Source organism: Phascolarctos cinereus, unplaced genomic scaffold (genome assembly GCF_003287225.1).
Source record: "Phascolarctos cinereus isolate Bilbo 61053 unplaced genomic scaffold, phaCin_HiC Scaffold_3;HRSCAF=262, whole genome shotgun sequence".
Lineage (NCBI taxonomy): Eukaryota > Metazoa > Chordata > Mammalia > Diprotodontia > Phascolarctidae > Phascolarctos > Phascolarctos cinereus.
Genome location: NW_027555736.1, coordinates 135,354,228 through 135,379,379, shown reverse-complemented (window position 1 = coordinate 135,379,379; position 25,152 = coordinate 135,354,228). Strand labels below are relative to the sequence as shown.

Genomic DNA, 25,152 nt, shown 5'->3' with positions numbered 1-25,152 from the left:
GGGGCCACCGTGAGTCCTTCACGTTTTCTTAGCTTTGTCTACGGGCTGTTACGTTTTCTGTGATAAAGGCTGTCTTTTCTCCAATAGATACCACTGTTAACTTGAATGCTTGCGTGGGAGCTCAGGAACCCTTTCACTTACCTATGGGAAAACCTAAACATGAAATATATTTGTGGATTTTCCTAGTATAAACTCAGGCTGGGACAATATGAGCCAAAGAGACAGTGATACTTTTTAGGTGGGCTCAAGCTTAGACCTGGTCCAAACAAGCCCAGAGCTTGGGGCACTGGGCCACAGGTTACATTAAAATTGACTGAAATATTACCATTATTTCCTACCATGGTATTGGTAGGATAACAACATAATATTGTACTGGAATAGATAATAGATTACCGTATTCAAGGACACTCTAGAGGAAAGAAGCCTAGGTTGAGAGTAATTTATCGTCTTGAATGAAATCAACCAACAAAAATAATGTTGCTGTATGAAGTGAAAAAGTCATGAGCATTTTCTTTTCATGTAAAAGTAATAACAATAACTGCGATACTTAATTAGAACAGCTTTTTTTTTTTAGCAGAAGCAATCTAAATTTGAGATTGTATGAAGCTACAAAAGGATTTTGGAAAAATTGTGGACCCTATTGCAAATGATATTCAAAAGTGACATCAGAGAGCTACAAAATGGAAAACTAATTTGGAGGAATTCAGATTGGAATAGTTGCTGTGATCTTTGAAAAGATGTGGTGAACAGGAGGGGTGCTGCAGGACTGAAGACCGGCAAATGTCTCAATTTTTTTTTTACATAGAGGAAGTTGGATTCATTTAACTAAAGGTCAGTAGCAAAATTCTAGGATATATCACTAAAAAGATTGTTTACATATAATTCTAGGACATGTACTATACACTGGAGCTGAAAAATAAATAGTGGGGGCAGCTAGGTGGCGCAGTGGATAGAGCACCGGCCCTGGAGTCAGGAGGACCTCAAATTTGACCTCGGACACCTCCTAGCTGTGTGACTCGGGGCAAGTCACTTAACCTCAATTGCCTCACTAAAAAAAAATAGCAAAAACAGTTTTTACTCTCAAGGAGCTTACACTCTAAGGTAGAGATAACATGTATATAAATTAGTACATATAAGAAATATATACGTTCTTCCAATGATACTATGTGTTTATTGTTTCTTATAGTACAGTAATATTTCATTATATATTGTTTAATTCAATACTTCATATAATTATAAAATTATTTATTATGTATACTCCTGCATTGTGTTATTTGATGTTAAGAAATGTAGCATCTTGTCATGGTGCAGGTCTAAAAGGTATAAAGGACTGCTTACCTTGGTGGAGCTTGGCATAATGTCTGCCTGTCCCCCAGGTTCTATGAACCAGACTCTTGCCACCCCAAACATCTGGCCCTAAACAGATTTGGGGTGCTCTCGTCTTGTTAACAAGCTACAGCTTATGAGTCAACACCTGTTGCAGAAGATGAAGAAGTAAAGAGATTCTATGAAGAATTTGACATTATCTTCTTCCAAATCAAGTTAACATATAATTGGGGATTTCAATGCAAAGGTAGATCCAGGAGAGTATGGCAAAAATATGCTGGAAAACATAATCCAGTATTAAGAAATGAAAGAAACTAAAGGCTTATATATTACTTCAAAGTCGCTTCCCTGTATATCATGGAGACTTACTCTCAAGAAGAAGATTGAAAGGCACTGGATGTGGTAAATGCTAAGCAATAACCCCAAAAATGAAATTAACTGTATCCTGAGATACAGTAAACAACTCATTACTGACATGACATACATTTCAAAATTAGCTGAGCTGTCAAATCTTCAAATGGTTACAGTAAATGTCAAAATTAACACCAAATTAGTAGAAAGGATGAAGATGAAAAGATACCATATGCAATTACAGCATCTCTAACCTGATTAATTTTTTAAATAGATGTAGATTATTGCAATTTTTGAAGAAATTTAATTGATATAAAATAACAACAACATTGGGGTAGAAGAAAGCCATAAGCCAGCTCAGCTAACAAACATTTGCTTTCCTTGCCAAGTAGATAGGAATTCCAAGGTTAAGGTGTATTTTCAGTACAAAGTTATTTGTGCTCAAAAAGTAGCATGAATGTCACCATCAAGGATTTGTATGACAAGAGACAAAGAGTTGTTGGAGCAAAGGAAAACAGGTTATAGTCCAAGAGCTCCACCAATAACTATAAAATACAGATAAAAATGAAACAAAACAAAACCGAGAAGGCCCTTGGCAACTGGACCAGATTGTCTATGGAGTAAGTTTAGAAGAAAATGTACAAAAATCAGACAGGGTGAGACTATAGTCTGCACTGTTGGAAGGAGTACCCATGCTGATGAGATCAAGGATCCTTTAAAGAATCAATGTGTTGAAGTAATTTTTGAGAGCTGAGTTTTAGTAGTGGCAGAAGCTTGATTTCAGGGAGTTCCAGGGAAATATGGCTAGTGAAGAAGAGGCAAAAAAATTAGTTAAAATATTTACCAGTAAAAAGGAAGAAAAGAGGGGATGATTTCTATAGGATGCAGCAGAGTGAAAGGAAATTTTTCTCAAGGAAGTTGAGACCCTTATTTTATAATAGTGAGGAAGAAGCAAATGGAGAGGGAAAATTGGAAGATGTTAGAGGGAATAATTGAGAAAAAAACATAAAAATGGTTTAACTGATGTGAAACAATGCAGCTGAGGGAGTTAGCCTTGGAAAGAGAGAAAATCATCTCTTCTTCTAAGATAGTCAAGAAGCCAGGAAGGGATGGAAACCTGTTCGAGATAGTTATTTTGTGCTAGAAATGTAACATAATGTGATATGTTTTGCCACATAATTCAATTAAAGGAGAGCACTTAATCAATGTTTATTGAAGTGAGGAAGGGAGAACAAATAATAACTGACATTTATATGGCACTTTAAGGCTTACACAGCACATTACAAGCATTTTTTCATTGGAGAAAACGAGGAAGAGGTGGTGAGTGGATTGGTCTAAGGAGTCTCTAGAGAGAGACTCCCAACAATTAACACAGGTCTACTTTCAGTGTCAGGCCAATAGTCTGGTTTCTGGAACAAAGAGAAGACAGTTGGCCTCCCTCCACTTGCTAGCTATAGTATTGCTATTGTTTCTTTAACCAAGCCATAGTCAGCCATAAAAGGTTAGAGAGAAAATCCCTGGGACAGCATACATATTGGAACTAGGGTAATGGAAAGGAGAGGTCAAGGATATCTGCAAACGTCAGTTTTGTTTTAGGTTTCTCTCTTACCTGAAAAACAACCACCATAGCCACTGGCTGTAATAGGGACATTAGAAAGAAGAGAGGCTTGGGTGGAGGGAGGGAGAAGATGAGTCTAGTTTTGACATTCTGAGTTTAAGATGTCTACAGGATATCCAGTTTCAGACTCCAATAAGGTTTTCAGTTTTTGCTTGGCCCAGCTTGGACACTTTGTGCTTCAAAATCAAAAAAAGGAGTTTATATTGGATGCTGAAGGTAACAGAAAGCCAATGGAGTTTACTGAATAGGGGAGAGACACAGTCAAACCAGATCACTTTGATAGTTGAGAGGAAACTGGACTGAAGGGGAGAATGACATGGCAAGGGGACCAATTGGAAGCTACTGCAGTAGTCCAAGCATACGGTGACAAGGGCCTCATTGAGGGCAATGGCAGTGTCAAACGAGAGAAGATGGCACACGTGAGGGATGTTGCAAAGAGAGAATTGACAGGACTTGACATCTGACACAGATGTGGGGGGGTGTTAAGAGAAAGGGAGAACGAGAGAAGCATTTGTTAAACACTTCCTATGCACCAGGCAATGTGCTAAGCACTTTATAAATATTATCTCATTTGATCCTCACAACAACACTGTGAGGTAGGTACTATTATATTCCCCATTGTACAGCTGAGGAAACTGAGGCATGCAGCAATTAAGTGGCTTGCCCAGGGTCACATAGCAAGTAAGTTTCTGAGGCCAGATTTGAGGATTTGAACTCAGGTCTTCCTGGCTCCAAGTCCAGCTCTGTCTCCATGGTGTCACCCAACGGCCAGAGAGAGGGAGGAGTCAAAGATAACAATGAAGTTGCAAACCTGGGTGACTGTAATAGGGAAGTTAGAAAGAAAGGAGGCTTGGGTGGGAGTAGTGGGGAGGGGGTGGGAGAAGATGAGCCTAGTTTGGAACATTCTGAGTTTACCATGTCTACAGGATATCCAGTTTAAGACTCCATTAGACAGTTGGAGATTCAAGGCTGTAGGCTAGGACAGAGAATAATGCTCCATTAGGATAAATAGGTGAGAACCATCTGCATAGAGACAATAATTGAATTGATAGGAGCTGATGAGGTCATTAAGTAAAATAAGACAGAAGGAGAAGAGAAGAGGGCTCAGGCTAGAGCCTTGGAAGACACCAAGTGTGCAGCCTGGATGAATATGCAGTAAAAGAGACTGAGAAGGAGCAGTCAAACAAGTAGTGGGAGAGTCAGGAGGGAACAGTGTCATGAAAACCTACAGAAAGAGAAATTGAGGAGAAGAGAGTGATCAAGTGTCAAAAGTTGCCGAGAAGTCAAGGAGGATGAGAAATGAGAAAAGGCCGTTAGGTTTGGTAATTAAGTGATCACTGGTAACTTTGGAGAGAGCTGTTTCAACTGACTGATGAGGTGAGAAGCCAAACTCAAAGAGTTAAAAAGAGAGTGAGAAGAAGGGAAGGGGAGACATCGATTGTAAATGGGCTGAGAATTTAGGCCCAAAAGGGAGTAGAGATAGGCGTCAACAACTGGCAGAGGTAGATGTGTCAAGTGTGGGTTTTTGAGGATAAAGGAGACAAGGGCATGTTTGTAGTCAGTAAGGAAGCAGCCAGTAGACAGGGAAAGACTAAAGATTAGAAGGGTAGAGATGAAAAAGGGGGCAATCTGTTGGAGAAGATGGGATGGAATAGGATCACGTGCATGTAGAGGGGTTTGTCTTCACAAGGAGAAGGCTTATTTCTTCATATCAGACCAGGATGAAGGAGGAGATAGTGGGTCAAGGCATCTGAGTGATATGAGGTGAGGAAGAGAGGATAAGAGAGAGTTTTAGTGCATAGTCTCAATTTTTTTTTTAGTAAAATACGAAATCAAATTCTCAGATGGAAGGTTGGAGGGAGGGGAGCCATGGGAAGTATGAGAAGAGGTGAAAAAGCATTATGGTGGGTGAAGTCCGCAGCTTTTCTGATACTTATAGTCTTAGAGAGCTGACTAGAGCACTAAGATGTTAAGTGACTTGTCCAAGGTCGCATGGCTGGTATGTATCAGAGATGGAACACGAATCCAGGTCTTCTGGTTTTAAGGCTAGCTCTCTACCCACTATGCCAAACTACCTTCCTTATTGTAGGGGAAAGTGAAATTACACAAGTAATATGTAATGCATATGTAGTATCTATAATACAATATAATGTCAAGCTATGTTACAAAGAATATGACAAAGTAGTGCAGAGGGCCCATCTTGGACTTAATAATAAAAATACCACCTTACATTTGAATCGTTTATGTGCATAACAGAAGTTCATAATTTCAAATACAATCCTGGTTTTTGTTTGTATTTTCTTTGTATCTTGAAATATTTGTTGATGTTTATAACAACATATAATAATATATGATCATAATAACAAAATAAAGTTTAAAAATTGTGTGGTTGGCAAAATACTTTCATACTTGATTACAGTTTTTTGCTTTTACAAGTGCATTATCCTGTATGATCATTATAACATCCTTGTGAGGTAAACAGGATAGGTATTAGATCCACTTTACAGATGAGGAAACTGAGGCTCAAAGTTATTCATCAATGCCATCTACAGGGTTTAATTACTAAGAATACCAGAAGGGTCTCATTATAGCACTGATGTGCCTATAACAATATTCTCATGTCATGGGCCCCCAAAACAGTGAAGCTCCAGTCTAACTCTTTTTGGTTTTGTTTTTGTTTTCTAACTAATTTTAAATACATTACTTCAGACCAGTGCACCAATTGAACACACGATGGGCATGCTTTTGTTTCCTCTGTAAGTAATAAAACAAACACCAAACATTTCCCTTTGAAAATAGGTATTTTGTTGTTACTATTACTCATGTGTATACGTAAGGCATGTTTCTGTGTGCCACAGTTGATTTACTAATTGCCAGTTGGACTTGCAAAGCTATCAGCAAAAGCAGAAGCTGAATAAGAACTCAACGTCTGTTTTCTTAAACATCTGAAGCAATATATATTATGATTCACGGGACTCCAATTAAGTTAATATTAATGTTGCTTCTTTTAAACAGAAGAAAAGTAGGGCTGGGAAGGACCTGAATAAAAAAGCTGTCATCTGTGATTTTTCCAAATCCTCAAATTCCACATTACTGTGTCTCATCATAAGTTTGCTCCACCCAAGATGATGCCAAGTTCAACCACCAACACAGGCATCATTACATGAGAAACCTGGAGAACCGGAGAAACAAGAATGATTACTTTATATTACTACTTGGAAAGGAATCTAAAATTTATGAGTGATAAATCATAAATGAATTGTTTTTATCTTTCATAGATAGAAATAAATAGAGGTTTCTATGAAAATACTTAACACATCTTCAAAGAGATTTATGACCCTTAACTAATTAGCTGAGCTACAGCTTATGTAACAGCAATAGTTAATATACTTTGGGAAAGTGAGGTTGGAAAGTTAGAGCCTGATATCAGATCCCAGATGTACAGTGGGTTCAATAATCAGCCCCTGAAATAGTTATCTTCCTATGGGTATAAAAAGCTTAGTAAGTTAATGGTATATCTATTTTTGGGAATGCCAAGGCAAGGCTTTAGGAAAAAACCTGAGAAATACAAAGATAGGAATATCTAGCAAGTGATTTTTAGACATGAAGTAACAAGTCATCTTTGTGATTTTTCACAACTTACATCTAAGTTAACTCTGAATTGTACTGCTTCTTTTGTTTTGCTAACAGCACAGAAGCCCTTAACTCTCCATTTCAATTGCTATAATATCCACTGGCTTAAGTTACTTTCTTCCTTTCTCACTTTCTCAAATCAGCCCAATTATACTGCCTAAATAATGTCTTTTAGTCTCTCTTCTCCCATATTTCTGTCTCTGGTATTTCTAGGAGTAATTTGAATTTGTTCACCCCTCTCCCCACTCACTCCCTTTGCTCCAATTATAAAAGTGACATGAGTCATTATTCTCCTTCACGTACTCTGTGATACAGTGAAACTGGCCTTCTCACTATTCCTTACACCCAACATTCCATCTCCCATCCATCCATCCATCTATCCACCTATTATCTATCTATCTATCTATCTATCTATCTATCTCTATCTATCTATCTGTCTATCTATCTATCATCTATGTATATATACATACATATATGTGTGTATATATATGCATATACACACATACACACACATACATACATACATACATACATACATATATATGTACTTTTGCTCAAGCCTGGAAAGCACCCTTTTTCACTCCACTGTCTCAAATCTCTAGTTTACACCAAAGCTTAGATGCCCCAAGTTTCTAGTGCTTTTCCCTTAAAATTACTCAGTATCAATCTTTATATATTGTGTATATATTTATATGTAAGGTTCTTTAAGGCAAGAAAAGTTTTCTTTTGGGCTTTGTAGCTCTAGTGCCTAGTATTGCCTGTTAAATAAGATCAAAAACACTTGTGTAAAGTCTTAGCACATTGAGGCACATAGTAGGCTCTTAATAAATGCTTATTTCCTTCTCTACACAGTAGGTGCTTAAGAAATGCTTGTTGATTGATTGACTCTGAAAACTTCTAGCTAACTCAGGTTGAATGTGGGGAGTTTTGAGTAATCGTAGATAAAGAAAACTACACTTTAGTTCTCCGGTAGTGTAGTACCTACCCACAGACCAAAAACTAAAAATCAAAGAGTAAGGCTTTTAATTAGGAAAATACAGCAAAGAAAATAACTAGGGGGAATCTCCCCACCCAACACCACTCCTTCTATAGAACTCTTCTATAAATTTTCAAACCACTGTGCAACTTATGCTCCTAGGGTTGATTGGGGCTGAAGTACCTTGCACAGCTCTGTATCACAGCAACCAACCATAGCTTAATTGCTGTTCAACTCCACCTCTGCAGCTGACATTCTGTTCCTTGTCAAAAGCTGCCATTTGTGGCTTCTGTACTCAATAATTGCTGCCATCTACAGGAGACACATCTGGTGCAGCTGCTTCATCCTCAAAGGCAGTTATCAGTCTTTCTTTTTTGTGAGACTGGCAAACCAACATGCCTGGGTTAATTAATGCCCTTTCAACTCTTTGGTTAGTCAAGATCTCGGCCAAGTCTGCCTGGTACACAAAAGAGTACTGGGGGGGGGCTGGCAAGATTTTTTTAGTCCTACTTTTTCACCCCAAGCAAGAAATCCCATGATGATATATAATTTCTCTTAATACACAGGTGAACAAATTCCTTTTTCATCATGCCCATGGCAGGTAGCTTAGGTTCAAGCAGGTTACTCTGAAGCATTATTAAATCTCAAGAAGGCACTGAGCACCCCTAGAGGGCACAGAGGAATTGGCAGATAGTGACCTTTGATCTACATTTTTGCTGCTATACCTCTCTCTCTCTCCCCTTATAAGAATAAACACCACCTAAACTCACCATCTCTTTCAGCTTTTGCTTCTATGCATTTTTTCCATACTCACCATGGCCTTCTATCATACCAGTGGCTATTTGAAACTTGTATTTTGGAATATTTATATATTTGGAACTTAGAATTTGTACTTAGCATCATGACACTGATCATGACAAGGAGCCTCATCTAGAGGTGTGGTGTGAGAAAAACTGATCACAGAAGATGTACCATCTATACACAGCTGGCACTGAACATCTGATTCCTACATGTCCTCAATAATCTGTGACATCTGTCATGGTTGCCATATCTATGAATATCTAGAATAGCCTCTTCCTGCTCATCTAGTTAGAGTAACTCCTATTATACTAAAGTACAGGCAACAATAGATTGGGTATACAGGGCAAGGCGCTGGGACCATCAAAGGCCAGGGGTTTAGGATGAAGGACAGTTATAAGAAAGTGAGCCAGATCTAGAAGGCAGTAGTCAAATAATGGGTTTAGAACTAAATAAGTAATTCAGGATTGGGGTACCTAAAAACACTTCCTAATACCCTAAGTCAAGTACTAAGATAAGATGTGAAGGATCATGAAGGTAGTGAAAATAAGCAATGGATCCTGAAGCCAGATTTAAAAAAAAAAAAGGCTGGGCGGCAAGTTTTAAGTACTCAGGCAAGCAACTTGGGCAACCAAGAGTCAAGAACCTAGCCAAGTATAGACAAGTACATCATACCGCCAACAGGAAAGATTTGGATAATCAAGGTAATACTTAACTCTAGCCAGTAGATTTTATTTACTCCCATGAGGACATAAGCTATTCCCCAACTCATGACAAGTTTAGAAACAACAGCCCCAAATTAGTGGGAGTACCTAACTGGAACGAGGTCAAAGAAGGACAACTTCTAAATAGGTACCATGTGACTGATAGATCTTAAGAACTCAGTTCAGTACCTCAATTTCATGCTCAAAATGAAATAATTCTAAAGCTTGAAAATGACTTTATGAAATTTCCCCAGAACCATAGAAGATATGATACGAGTATAAACAGAAGAGCCACTGGCTTCTTCTCCCTTAAATATGTCTGTCATACTGTGCTACTGTGTCTACTTAGATTTCAGGTCTTCCTCGATATGAAAAAAGCATGCCAAAAATATACCTTGACACAGAAGAATTTGTGTGGTTCTCCACAAGTAGGCCAACAGACCATCAGATGCCTATGCACATTTGAACACAGAAATATACGGATAAAATATTGAAACACATTAGACAACCAAATTGACCACAGACAGAACGCATGACATAGGCAAATATATATAAGTATATACAGATATCTTCTGTTTGAAAAAATGTACATGTAACATATAACATATGTAATAAATACATACTTTTTCATACTAGATGATGGCTGAATATGTATAAATACTTATGTGTATATATATATATATATTCGTGTATACACACATGTATATGACACATATATATATATACACACACACACGTATACATTTATATGGCCTATATTTTATAAAGTAACTAGAGTATTGATGCTATTCAATATTTATTAAAAGAATCTTCAAGCTATGGCTAAATAGTATCCTATTAAAACATCAGCTGCTTAAGACTGTAAAACAAAATTCTTCTTTGAAATAGGTACATGGAAGCAATCAATGTTTTTATAAGCAATCATCATAGAACAGAGGCTAAGAAAATAAGATGAAACCAATATTTTACACTGTTCTATTTAAATAAGAAAGAAATTGATGTTGTGCAACTAGTTCAAACACACATCTACTAAAATCATAGATGAATCTTCATAAGCCATGACTAATACCATAAAAAGTTTATTAGACAACTAACCAAATAAGGTGCTATATAAAACAAGTTGGTCTCTAAGAATTATCAATATAAGACATAATACTGACATGAACGAATGAATACTTAAGGGAGAAAGACACATAGATATTAGTAGAACTATTCTTTATTCAATAAATTATAAACAATGTCCTATAATACCAAAAAATGAAATCTTAAAAACAGAAATATTTCCTAATAAGGCCCTTAAAAGCTCTAGGCCAACTATTCAAGCCTAGTCCTAATTTAACCACCTGGTCTAAACATACCTAGACAAAGGAAAAATTTGTCCAATTATTAAAGAGAGAAAATTATTAGAGCTTAATTCAAATACTCTAATATAATAATGATCTAGACTGTAGTAGTCCTTTCCAAGATAGCAGGGCAATGGATTTTTGATGAATTTAAAATTTTGCTCCAGCCCTTTTATTGTATCATACTATTAGAATTTTCAGAGGAGAAAAAGTAAAGTGCAAGAATCATTAAACATGACTTTTTCTATTTTTAAAGAAATTTTGTTTTGAGTCTAGACAAAATGTTACTTTCATATGTGTGTTTAAAATGTATATGTTCATATGTATAATCTGTGTGTATATATACATATCTCTACAAATATAGATATGTGTGTATATATAGATACATACATATATACACACAGATATATATATGTGTGCATACATACACACACAAAAAGAAATATTTTATTTTCTGTGGAAATCAAATGCCAAATAGATTTTTTAAAATGTAAATAGCAAGAAAAATATATTAAATTATATATCTACAATAAAATGATAGGTAAAATAAAATTCTAATAAGTTTGGTTGTATAAATAAATTACAGTGATTCCAAGCACATAATTAAAGTGATAAAACTTAAATATTTTGAGAACTTGCTTAAAAGTGGGTTTTTGTTTTGTTCTGTTTTACTTATAACAACTTCTGGTACAGTACTCCTTTGTTGCATCACTGTGGCACAGAGATGACTCCGGGTTTCTAATGGTTATACCAGAAGAGCACAAGTTATGGTGGGTCCTACCATGCTGGAAAGTCTTCTTGTAAAAGCTCGGTGACTGAGCATGTGCCTACTGCCCAAGAAATGACCAAGCTAAATGAGGAGAGGCTCTCCAGAAGGGTGGTCATCAGCTCATTTTGGCTCTAGCAACTCATGGAGACCATCTGCTAAGGCATGGAGGGATTAGGGTCTGAGTCTACATCTGTGGAACAGAAAGCCCATGCTGATGCAATCATGAATCCTTTTTGTGAAGCACTGAAGTTGCTGTAATTAAACAAAAGAATCCACAAAAATTTTCATTTGTTGTAGAATATATTAAGACAAGTGATAATAAAAGTTCATGAATAAAAGCACTATGCTGGTGCATAGAACCACCTCATTTATAATTATGAACAATAAAACACTTTGCTTTCAAAACAGACCTATAACTAAACTGTATATTGAAGATATATACCCAGTTTTAAACAAAAAAGCATTAAACATAAAATAGTTTTCAATGAAGCTACTAAAAACATTGATTAAAAAGCCTGGCCTCATAAATCCTTCATCAAGGGCAGAATGACTTTGATTTTCACCATGAACTAAAATATAACAACATAAAAAGCACTTTTATCTCTCTCCAACTAGTGACCTTCATGTATTCCTGAAGCTCTCCGCATATGAATCATCCTCCCATATGTTCAGGGTTACCCAAGGTTTCCCACATCCCCAAGCGTTACAGTTCTAAGATGTGTTTTATCTTTACTTGGGAAAGGTTCTCCTACCCACATTTCTAGGTTTGATACGGTCATTATGCATTTTTGTAGAAAGGTAAGTGGAGAGGAAGAATGGCATACAGATAAAAATGTTTAGGTGGAAGGAATTTTTTTTTATCCTGGTCTTTTAACAACCACTCATACCCTAGAAAGAGATGCCCTCATGTGGTCATTTGAATTGCCTGTGTAGTTGGGCTTACCCAGGCTGGAGTATAACGGAGAAGACTGAAAAACAAAATATAATTTTTTAAATTGCCTACTCTCTGTTCATTATTAAACTAGAAGAGTAATTTCTTTCTTTCTTTCTTTCTTTCTTTCTTTCTTTCTTTCTTTCTTTCTTTCTTTCTTTCTTTCTTTCTCTCTCTCTCTCTCTTTCTTTCTTTCTTTCTCTCTTTCTCTCTTTCTTTCTCTCTTTCTCTCTCTTTCTCTCTCTCTCTTTCTCTCTTTCTCTCTTTCTTTCTCTCTTTCTCTCTCTTTCTCTCTCTTTCTCTCTTTCTCTCTTTCTTTCTTTCTCTCTCTTTCTTTCTTTCTCTCTTTCTTTCTTTCTTTCTCTCTCTCTCTCTCTTTCTTTCTTTCTTTCTTTCTTTCTTTCTTTCTTTCTTTCTTTCTTTCTTTCTTTCTTTCTTTCTTTCTTCCTTTCTTTTTAAAAGAGTAGTTGCTAAGAGCTAGAGGATTTCCCTTCTGTAGTTTCCGTGTCTTGAACACTATGAGTACGCAGTAGAAAATAACTATTGGGCTAAGTGGTATAAATTATTGGCTTAAAAAAACACAGAACACTCAGCTTCTAATTTCTTTCCATTTTGCACAACCAAATCATATGCACATCTTGTATAAATATGAATTTCATAGGTAAAAGGCATCTCTCCTCCCTTTCTAAGGCAAACATCTTGAAAAAAAGTTGTCTAAGTTCATTGCCTTCACTTCTCTCACTCTTCAACCCTTTGCAGTCTGGCTTCTGATACCATTATTCAGCCAAAACCACTGTCTCTAAAGTTGTCAATGATCTCTTGATTGTAAAATGTAGTGATCTTTCCTCAATCATAATCCTTTTTTTTCTTTTTGAGGCAATCGGGGTTAAGTGACTTGCCCAGGATCAGACAACTACTAGGTATTAGGTCATATTTGAACTTCGGTCCTTCTGACTCCAGGTCCAATGGTCTATCCACCACGCCACCGAGCTGCCCAAGTCCCAGTCCTTTTTGACCCGTTGCTACACTGTTGATCATCCTTTTCTCCCAGACACACTTTCCTCTCTGGATTTTTGTAGTATTATTTTCTCTTGCTTTGTCCCTTTCCCGTCCAAATACTTCCTGGTCTCCTTTACTGGCTCACTATCCACATCGCACCTCCTAACTCTGCATGTTTCCCAAGGTTCTGCTTTGGCCCTATACTCTTTCCTCTGTCTTTCTGTTTCTGTCTCTCATTCTCTCTCTGTTTCTCTGTCTTTTTCTCTCTCTCATTAATATCATTAGCTCCCATGGATTTAACCATCATCTCTATGCAGGTATCTCTAAAATTTACATATCCAGCCCCAGTCTCTTCCCTGGGCTTCAGGCCCAGATCACTGGTTGAACTTATTACCTTTCCCCCTAAACTCTCTCCTCCTCCACACTTTCCTTTTTCTGTCAAAGGTACCACCATCCTTCCAGTGGCTCAGGTTCATAATCTTGGTGTCATCTTGCACTCCTCACTCTCACTCCAGCTTGCCATTTCTACCTGAACATCTCTTACATCAAACCCCATCTCTCCGATTACAGTGACTGCCTTAGTTTCAGGCCCTCAGTCACCTCTCATCTCGATTATCATCCATCCTCCACATTGCTGCCTAAGTAATTTTCCTTGAGTGTAGATCTAACCTTGTGACTCTCGTGGCCAACCAACACTGGGGGCTTCCTATTGCTTCTAGAATAAAATACAAACTCTGGTTAGCTTTCAAATCCCTTCACAACCTGGGCCCAACCTACTTTTCCAGCCTCATTTCAGCCCTCTCTAGGACATTACCTGGAGGTTTGATCTTGGGAAGATGCAGATATCAAAGGCCCTGTTCAGTTTCTTTTTTTCTATAGAAATGATTGGGAAAGATTGGGAGAACTGAAAAAATATTTGTTTTTCTCTTCAAATATTACTCCTACTTTGGCTAGGCAAAAGATTCTGGGGGAGAAGCTGGATTTTTTTCTTGACTTTCTGTAAATCATGTTCTAGTTTTTCCTGTTTTCTTGTGAGAATAATTGTAAACAATTTGAATCAGAGTTTCCCAATAAGTTTTTCTTCTTAACTGTTTACAAAACTCTCTCTTTATCAGTGAAGTTTTAGAGACAGATGAAAATGCCCCTGGGTCATATGAGGAATGTTTCTTTCTGAAGGCATCAGGCTCATTCTACAGTCTGTCCCTTAATTTTACTACTTTTAGGAAATTCTCGTGAGCAACTTTCCAAGACAGTGGTTGGACTATTGAATTTTTCAGGTAATCTAATGATTTTTGAACTCTCTCTCCAAAGTTTGTCTTGTAATTTGTCGCCTATGTTCCACACCACCCCAAGTCTTTTTCTAATTGAGTTGTTCCTTGATTTTATTTTGCTACTTGTCCTTTTACTTCTCATAATTTTATTTCCAGTTGATTCCATGACAGCCAGTTTAGTATAACAGTTAGAGGACTGGTCTCAGAGTCAAGAAGGCCTGCCGTGAAGTCCTGCCTCTAATACATACTAGCAGTGTGACCAGGGGTAGGTCACTGGACCTCTCAAGTTCAAGAGTTCACTACATCAATGAAATCTACTACATCAATGAAAATCACAGGTCTAAATCCCCACCCTCCTCAAACTGATTCTGTCTCTTTAAATTTCTATTTTTTTGGCTTGATCTTTTTACATTTTAATGTCACTAGATCTCTCATTACAGATATTATGTGTTCTTTAAAAAAACCTTTTTACTGACACTTTCTCTCCTTAAATTACATTCATTTCTGAACATATCCCTTCTCCATCCAGTGAACCATCACTTGAAACGATGACTTCAAATAAAAAACAGAAAACCATTTCCTTCAAATGAGACTCATATGACACCAGAGCCATAAGTAGGAAGGCAAGGAAGCAGTATGGCACAAGAGAAAGAATGCTGGTTTGGGGATCTGAGGACCTGGGTTTGAATTCTGACTCTGCCACCTACTGCCTATGTAAGCTTGGGAAAATCACTTAACTTCTTGCCCCCTCAGTTTCCTAATCCACAAAATAAGGGGGATGGGCTCTGTGGCCTCTAAATCCTCTTCTAGCTCTTCAATTTATGATTCCATGACTTCTATGCTATGATTGTTATCAGGACTCTATTGTCTGCGGGACTAATCTTGCTATATTTGAAGAGACTTATAATCATAGCTATTTTCTTGATTGCTTAGACTTAAGAAAATGATGGAGAAAATGTATAAATGCTAGTTGACAAATTGATTATTGAATGCTTAGATTGCCCTTTTGGTATACTATGAGTCCTGGCAATCCAATTATTCACGTGCATACTTTCTCACTGATACAAACTCAATGCGGTGAGAGTAATCCAGTACATGTATTGAAGGCATCCTTGATGAAGGTCTAAGAAGAGAATAAGCAGAATTTAGCAAATGATGTTCTACAGCAAACCACATTTGTACAAACACACAATGAAAAACATAAAGAATATAAGATCCCACTGTTTTCATTTTTTTGTTGACTACAAAAACCATTTAATTTAGTAGAGCAAAATTCTGACTCTTCCAACATGGTATCTCAAGTGGTATTTGAAAATCTAGGATTCCTTGAAAGATGTAATAATGTAGGGAAGTTTGTTCAATGATTCTCTGATTATTAATTTTAAATGAGACAGAGAGGAAGATATGTGCTCACTGCTATCATGGAAGATGTCTGGTACAGAGCTCAAATGGAAGAGAGCATTCTCTATAGATGAGATGAGGACAATGAGCTAGGCCAAGAATCGAAAAGATGAGGATTAAGAGGCTAGATCATCTTTGGAAAATTATACAGTTCTAATAATCTCAAGATTCTCCCTAAAACATGGAAAGGTAAAGGTCCATTTTAAACTTCAATATTCTACTATTTATGATATATGGCTGAGTCATGGAAAACTACAGTCTGCATAGAAATGAAATTGAGAGTTACTCATGGGGCAGTGGAGAGGTGCCTGTTCATGGGTATGAACAGACTGCAACACATTACAGGCAAGGAATTGTGAAGAAGAAGCAGCTTGATGTATGTCCCGGAGAAATGTATTACTTGCGGAGGAGTGTGTGGGGGAGATGTGCCAGTCATGAACCAGGATGAACAACCTGCATGTTCCACTGGTATTTGCACTTTGTCAAGAGAAGTTGAGGAAGGCCCTTACCATGTTGGGTGGACCTCCTGTGATAGATTTCTAGGAGGACATGGACAAGATATAGGACATAGGATAGGCAAGCATGGATAGGTGGATAGGTTGCAATCTGTATTGATGGAGTAAATTCCTATATCACTGAAATCACAGACACACCAGAGCACTAGAACAACCTGTAGGATCAAATAAATTGTGATTGCTAGGATTCATTTGTTAATGTCTGGTATGTAAAGGTTTCTATGACCCTTCTTGTTATATGTATAGATATGCTTGTTTCTTAGAATTTTGTCAGTGCAAATGCTATTCTTTCTTATTCTACAAATGGGTCAATATTGCTTGCCATAGAAGGTATACCTGCACACATACATTTATATAATTATACTAATAAGTCATATCTTTATTGAAAATTTATTCTCCCTCCCCTAGAGAATCTGAGTTAACATTCATACTTAGATTCCCAAGGAAGAGAACCATCAGATCCTCCACAAGGCCTTTGTCCCTTGCTTTAGGAGAACTTCCCAAGGCCATTCTCCTGCCATTGGGGAACTTCCTGGGGAGAACCATGCTCATAACAATTGACTATTAGACTGTAAGTGCTGATTGTTTCACATGTTTTTGCTTTCACCCCTAAAATGAGCCCAACAGTTCTCCTTTGACTATAATAACCTCAGAGATAAATACTCGTCTGAGTTCAAATGAAGTACTTGGCATCATAAATAACACCTTCCCATTAGTTAAAGTTGTATAAATCACATAACATTCCAATATCAAACTTTTATTCACCTCACCAACTAATCCATTCAAAGATCCCAAAGGAAAGATCTAGAAGCAGTTAGAATATAATACCTTGCTCCCTACCAAGCACCATTCTGGAATCCCCTCCAAATTATGGAGCATCTCAACTGAGTCAGAGATGGCATTTTTCCTATGCAAAAAGGGAAAGCTGGGAAGGAATCTTTGGAGTTGATACAGTACTACCCCAATTTCGACTTGGCTTTTGGAGTACTGCCACATTTCATTCACCATGTCCAGTCCTCCCAAAGCCTCATTAGGCTGTACAGACTATCTTTTAACAAATCTTGTTTAGAGATGAAAGCCTTGTGCATGAGGCATTTTCCTTCTCTCTCCCTACCTCTCTTCACCTCTAGTTTCCACATAATCACTCATTTGGAGAGGCCTAGGCTGCCAAATATAGAAACTCTAAAGAATCTTCCCTGCAATGAGTGGTCTTAATTTGCTTGGGAAGTCGGTATTACAGGGATCCCTACTTCACAGATAAGGAAACTGAAACTCAGAGAAATTAAGTAGGTTGGCTATGATCACACAGCTCAGGGAAAAGCCAGTAAGATGCTACTACCATGGGCAGTTAGGTAGTACAATGGATAGAGCACCGGCCCTGGAGTCAGGAGGACTTGAGTTCAAATTCTGCCTCAGATACTTCACTCTTACTAGCTGTTTGACCCTGGGTAAGTTACTTAACCCCGATTGCCTTGCCAAAAACAAAACAAAAAGATGCTACCATGCATTCATCCAGAGGACAAAGGATGTGTGGAGGGGAAAGGTCATAATATCAAGATCTGAAAGAGTCCTTAAGAGCTTAAATAACTAAACCAGAGTCACATGGGTAATAATGAACAGAACTAGGATTTGAAACCAAATCTTCTGAATCCAAGACCAGTGTTCTTTCTATCCAGCTTGATTCTTTTACTTATTGATTGACAGATTAAATTTTGTTGTTATTTAGCATTGGTTTTATGTTAACAATCTCCACTTGCATTTTTAAGCCCATTAGCTTTAAACATGGAATGAAAGGCTTCAATATGTCTTACAAGAAAGTCAGGTGCCAGTTTAAACACATGGAGAACCTTTATCTGGGGGCACAGAAGTCATACAAGCTTTCCTTGGCCAGCTCTGACAAAATTTAGCTCTTTTAGGGTACCTGAAAGTAGGATGTGGAGAAGGAGGAGTAGAAGATTATTTAAAAGTACTGACTCTTCCTCCATGACATTCCTTCCCCAGGAAGAGGAGTGAGGGGAATACTGGCATTGTGTCTTCTGAAGGCCTAGAGTTGGAAACTACTAGGCAAGGAGCTTGTGTCCTTTGCTATACTTAACCTCTAGAAAGTATTACAGTCAGTCAATAAACATTTATTAAGTGCTGACTGTGCCAAGTTTTGTGCAAAGTGACAGGGATATAAACAGAGGTATGGTGGAGCTAACTCAAATAGCTCGGAGGGCCAATTGTTAAATTTTTATGTGATCAGATTAAACATAAACTTAAAAGTGCATTGGGGTACATTTTTCTTTTCTGAAAAGCTGGTAGCTAAACATTTACAAGCATACCAGTGTCTACAAAGAAAGACCAAAGATAGTCAGTCCCTGGCCTCAAGGAACTCACTTGTTGCATTCCTCTCTTCCTTCATGGCTTAAGAAGAAGATCAGAGGCCTAGGATGAAAAGGACTTCAGGCACCCTCTAAGCTATCCCCTCATTTTACAGAGGAAGAAATGGAGGCTGCTGGGAGGTAGAGTGACTTGCCCAACATCACACAGCAAACATCAGTAGAAGAATTTGAACTTCAGTTTTCTGACACCAAAGGTAATATATTTGGTTGGAGCCATGTTAAATAGGTTAGACCTCCACCCCCAACTCCTGTCACCAACTCAATTTGCCTTTTCCCTCTGTCCCTAAGACGGAACTGTCAAACTGCTTGCCAGATTAAACTGTAATTGGGAAATGTTGAACAAAATAAATAAAAATATAATACAACACAGATAATGTTAATTTGAGGTTCTCTAAGTCAATATGCCAGGATCTGTTTCTATTTGAGTTTGACACCAATTCCTATGAAGTCCCTTCAATGCATAGATCATATTTTATGTTTCCTATTGATTATTTAATAATATTATGAATCCCATTTTGCACCTTCATTTCTGTGACAGGTAGGTGGTGGAGTAGCCAGAGTAGTAGACTTGGAATCAAAAAGGCCTGAGTTTGAATTCTCACTCAAGCACTTATTAGCTGTGTGATCCTGAGCAAATCACTTAACCACTCAGCCTCAGTTTTCTTATTTGTAACATTAAGATAATAATAGCTCCTACTCCACAGTGTTGGTGTAAGGATCAAAGTAGATAACATACATAAAGTGGTCTGCAAACCTTAAAATGTTATATAAATTATAATTAACTATCATTGACATCCTTGAATACGTTTGAGGGAGCAGTAAAAAGAACACTGGTTTGGAAGTTAGTGGACCTGAGTTTGAATCCCCAGTTCCACCACTTACTACCTGAGAGACCTGGGGCAAACTATTCAACCTCTCTGGGCTTTGGTTTCCTATTTTGTGAAAAGGAGTTAGATTAGATGACTCCTAAACTCCCTACTAGCTCTAAATTTATGAACCTATGGGACATCCTTATACCTTCAATATTATTTCTACCTGTGTTAATGGAGTTTCTGATGAAGAAGTTTGTTGCCAGAACTCTTAACGAAGGAAGAAAATTAGAAAGGCCACCTACAAAACGGGGGAAAAAATAGCACTTCCCTTCCATTATTATCATCATTCTGAGCTCAAGGAGTTAGGTGGCATGATGTAACGACGAGAGCCCCAGATTGGAAGTCAGAAGACTTGTTCTGGTTCATAAGCTGTGTGACTAGGAAGCAGGTCACTTCCCAGGGCCTCACTTTCCTTGTCAATAAAGTAAAGGGGTTGGACTAGGTCCCTTCCAAAACGAGCAATCTATGACTCTATTAGAGTTAGGTCATGCAGTGGACAGATGCTAAGTCTGGAGCCAGCAAGACCTGAATTCAAATCTAGTCTCAGACACTTTAGCCATGTGACCCATGGACAAATTACTTAACCTCTGTATGCTTCAGTTTCCTCAACTGTAAAATAGGAATCATAATAGCCCCTACCTGTCAGGAGGATCAAATGATATAATATTTGTAAAGCACTTAGAACAGTGCCTGGAATATATAATAAATGCTTATTCCCTGAAATAAGCCCATTTTTTGGTCCCCAGATTTATGAAGAGCTTGATGTAGCAAACCAGATATTCATCCACCCAGTTATAGTAAAGGTAGAAACCAACTTACATGTGACAGACTTGGCTAAGCACAGTCACTCCAACTGAATAATCTGGTAGCCATAGAAACTTCCATTCCATTCCAGTAGCCACTGCTCAGAATTTCTCTGCCTAGGATGTATCCCTCACCCTAACCTTGTCCCTATACTTCATGTCACCTCAAGTTGGTTCAGAACAGGGAAGGGTTGGTGGTAGCAGGGCTGGTAGTGACAAGAGGGTTGAGGAAGGAGAAAGGGAAGAAGAAATTCTCGTGGCCTTCTCCTATTCTCTATCACTAGGGCAAATGGTTGACAATCATCAGGCCCCATCTCATTTGTTCACACACATACCACACCCCACCACTAAAGAATAACTTCTGGCCTTCTTCCTGTGACAAATACCTATCTATGATATTGTCAATGTAGGAAAGTCAAGAGTAGGCACTCCCTGTACTGTTAGTCCATAAACCATTTATGGCTTAGTAGATAAGTCCTAGGAAATTTCTTGAGGTTAGATGTCCTGCACATGGTCACACAACTAGTATGTCAAAGAAGAGATCTGAACCCTTGCCTTCCTGACTCCAAGCCAAGAACACTATCTGTGATACCGTGCGGCTTCTATACCAGTGACAACACAGCCAAGAGAACCTGGGTCTGAGTGATTTGATAAAAGGTAGATTAACGTTGTTTCAGTTTTGTTATGTTCTACATGAAAAATCCATTGTTCTCATCTTGTAAAAGGGTTAAACAAAAAAAGAGAAGAGGGACACATAGGACAGAGACTTTTGTTTCTGTTTTCTACTATAAACACTGACAACTTCAAATGGATTATGTGCTTGCATTAGGGATAAGCGTAGAAGAAGAGTTAGGAATCTTCATTCTGATCCACTCCTGGCCCAATGATCCAGAACGGAAGGGAAGCCTGGTCAGAGGCAATATGTGGTGGCAATATAAGGGAAGCATGCAGGTCCAATCCCTGTGACTGATGAAATAAAATAAATGGGATGTTCAAGGTGGTACTCAGGATTAAGAAGCACCCCAGGGATATTATATTGGTTTCAGGGTCTGGTTCCTACAACTCCTTAAGCCCCAGAACTCTCTTGACCTGTAATCCTCTCCCTGTTCCAACTACTTTCTTCACTACAGAAGATCATCCATATACTTTACTAGCTCCTAAGGTCAGTCCTCACCCTGCTTGAACCCCTTCCTCAAACCACAGATCCAATGACTTAGAGCTGGGGAATTACCTTTTTCCACCCATAGGTTGGTAGGAATGGAGAAGGGATGTCCTCACTTCAGTGAGGAAATATGTATGCCTAGTATCCCCAAGTTGGAACTCAGATGTTTTTATTTTTTAAATGTTTTATTGATCTTCTTTCTTTACATCTCTATGTCTTCCCACTGATTCCTTCTCCACTCCACCCTCCAAGAAAACACTCCTTGATAACAAATAAGTAGAGTCAAACAAGACAAACCAACCTATTGGCCATGTCTAAAAGCATATACTTCATTACATATTTATTGCCCATTGCCTCTTTGTTAAGAGGTGGTAGACAATAAGTGGACATCACCTTTGGATCTCCAAAGTCATGACTGATCAATGCATTGATCAAGGTCCTGAAGTCTTTAAATGTTGTCTCCCTTCATATTATAACATTTTCAATAGAAACATTGTGGTTGGGGATAGAGTACTATACCATTACCATACAAGTTAAATAATGTTTTTGTGGGCTAGCCTGAGGACCTAACCATGACGTATAATATTTGTTTTCTTATTTTTCTAATATATTTTTATTTATTTTATTAAATTATTTCTCAGTTACATTTAAAATAATTTTTAACATTCATTTTTTAAAAATTTTGAGTTCCAAATTCTCTCCCTCCCTCCCAATCCTTTCCCTTACTTGAGAAGGCAAGCAATTTGATATCAATTATACATGTGAAGTCATGCAAAACATATTTCCATATTAGCCATAACATTTGATTTTTAAGGCAAATGCATTCTAACTTCTAAACAACTGAGTGACAAACCCATTTCTGGAAAACAACCCATTTGTAAGTCGTATAGTGTCTATATTTTCTTTATGGATATAGGATGTCTCAGAACTCTAAGGCCTGCTGAACAAATAAAGGCATTTTCTAGTACACTAAATATCCTCAAGGCCTAAAAGAATTAATATGCCTTTAAAGAAGGAGTAATTTACACCATTCTTTCTAATTATTTCAGGTTCAATATGCATTCATTGACCAAATAAAATTAAAAACCAATACTTCTAACTTTTAAAAATTCAGTTTTCTAGAAAAAGTATGACCTTCAATATTCATCACTTCTTATTCAAACATAACCGATACGATAGAAATTATAGTAACTATTATCCAGCATGGTCTGGGAATAGGGTACTTAATCAAATATTTGGGTTAAGAGAGGGTTACTATGTACCATACATGGATCAGCAATTTTTTTTTTAGGCAATTGGGGTTAAGTGACTTGCCCACGGTCACACAGCTAGTAAGTGTGTCAAGTGTTTGGTCTGAGGCCGGATTTGAACTCAGGTACTCCTGACTTCAGGGCCGGTGCTCTATCCACTGCGCCACCTAGCTGCCCTTGGATCAGCAATTTTCCAAGCATAATATAACATATTGTTGATAACATTAAAACTGTGTTAGACACAAATCATGTATTTCTTCTGGATCTTTATGTGCCTTCATAATCATTATGAATAATATAAATTACAATAGTACTGTTGATGTGTTAACTAAAAGACAGATCTTGCTGAAAAAGCATTCTATGTTACACTATATATTACCATAAATTTTTATAGAAATGGAAAATTGAATAAGCATAGACTAGACAAAAGTGATCTTCAAAGTCTTTAAAAATGAGAATAAATGTATCGAAAAAACTCTACTTACAGTAAATTCACAGAAATCAATGCTATCAAGGCTTTTGCTTCTGTGTATCCTTCCTTTAATTCGTCTTAAAGAAGGCTTTCCTTGGCTAACACTAGAAGTAGCACCATTAGGATTTTCAGAGGATGGAGTTACCCTGCAAAAACATAAAGGCAAATGTACGTTTCAATAATTTTTATTATGTATATAATATTTCCCTGTTCTCCCAAGAACACCTAAGAAATGTCATTGTACCTTTTTTTTTATCATAACAGTTGAAGTCATCAGTGGTGTTTCTTTTAATACAATATTTTATCTTAGAGTTAGTTTTCAAAGATTTCTAGATAATTCACCAAACATTAAATCCAACAGACATTTATTCAATGTCTACTATGTGCAGGGCACGGTCACAGTCACTGCTCTCAAGGAGCTTATAGTCTAATGGTGAAGGGGATTTGGCATATACGTGGAAGATATGTGGATTTTCTCTTTTTTACCAAAACATGCCTACTTACAGCTACCATTCAATGGGGAGGGATAGAAGGCAGCATGCGCCAACAATATCAAACAACTTCGACCACCTCCTACTCTTAGACCCAGTTGCTGAGTCCAAGAACCCTGAGAATAGCAATACTCCCAGAAGTTTGGCATCGACATGGAGCCCCCAGGAGTGTGTGTGAGGGAACCACCAGATTGCCCACAGAGGGGCTAGCCACCAGATTGGAAAATGCAGTAAATCAAAGTACCCGTGACAAAGTATCCAGAGGTTGTGGAATTGGGCTTGTAAGTAGTCCCCGAACATCTTGCTTGGGTGAGATGGGGAGATGGAGGAAAAAAGAGAGAATAGGAAAAAAAAGGAAGCAAAAAGAAGAGAAACCGCTATGGTTTTCTAATCAAAATGATATCATAGGAGATATATAATCATCTATTTCGCTCTAGAATTCTAAGTACCACAGGATCTTTCAATCTGACTTACAGTTGAAACTTCCTTCATGGATTTTCTCCATCCTTCTTACTTATAAGGTGAGCTCCTTGAGTTCAGGAATTGCCTTCCTTTTCTATTTGTAGCTCCAGTGCTTAGCACATAGTGAGGACTTAATAAATGCATTTTCTTTATTTCATTCATTAAGTCATTCATTCTTTCAGTCAATCATTCAGTCAGTGTCAATCAACCAACATTTATTAAGCATTTACTATGTGCTAGGTAACTGTGCTAAGCACAGTCCATTCATCAACACTAAGGCAGGTGAGTGAGCCATGACCAAAAGACTCCCAGGAAAAGGGTTAGAACAGCTATTCAGGGCGCAATCTTTGCCTTATCCCTTACCCCTTTGCCCCAGCATTCTTAAGTGATGCTGCTCCAGAGCCTTCCCCTTTAACAGGTGCCTGCCAGATATCTGTGTATGTAGGAAGGGCCTAGCCTGATTTCCCATGGTCCACAGCCCTTTTTTAGTGCCTTATAAATCAGCCCAAGCTCTAAGTAATGAAAATTTCTAATGTCATAATTTATCAAAATGGCTTGTGCCATCATTCCCATTATGGTTCTTATCTCCTTCCTGTGTGGGATGCCACTCAAATTAAAAAC

The 25,152-nt window shown here is 37.7% G+C and overlaps 1 protein-coding gene across 6 annotated transcripts in view; it reads right to left on the bottom strand.

The window, feature by feature from the left end:
- The window catches only part of TJP1 (tight junction protein 1), a 289,379-nt gene that overhangs the window by 248,858 nt on the left and 15,369 nt on the right, over positions 1–25,152 (bottom strand). For all 6 annotated transcript variants that reach the window (XM_020963527.2, XM_020963534.2, XM_020963543.2 and 3 more), the window contains exon 2: positions 23,592–23,724. In XM_020963527.2, the coding sequence (XP_020819186.1) occupies positions 23,592–23,724 (133 nt within the window). The remainder of the gene's footprint in view (positions 1–23,591; positions 23,725–25,152) is intronic.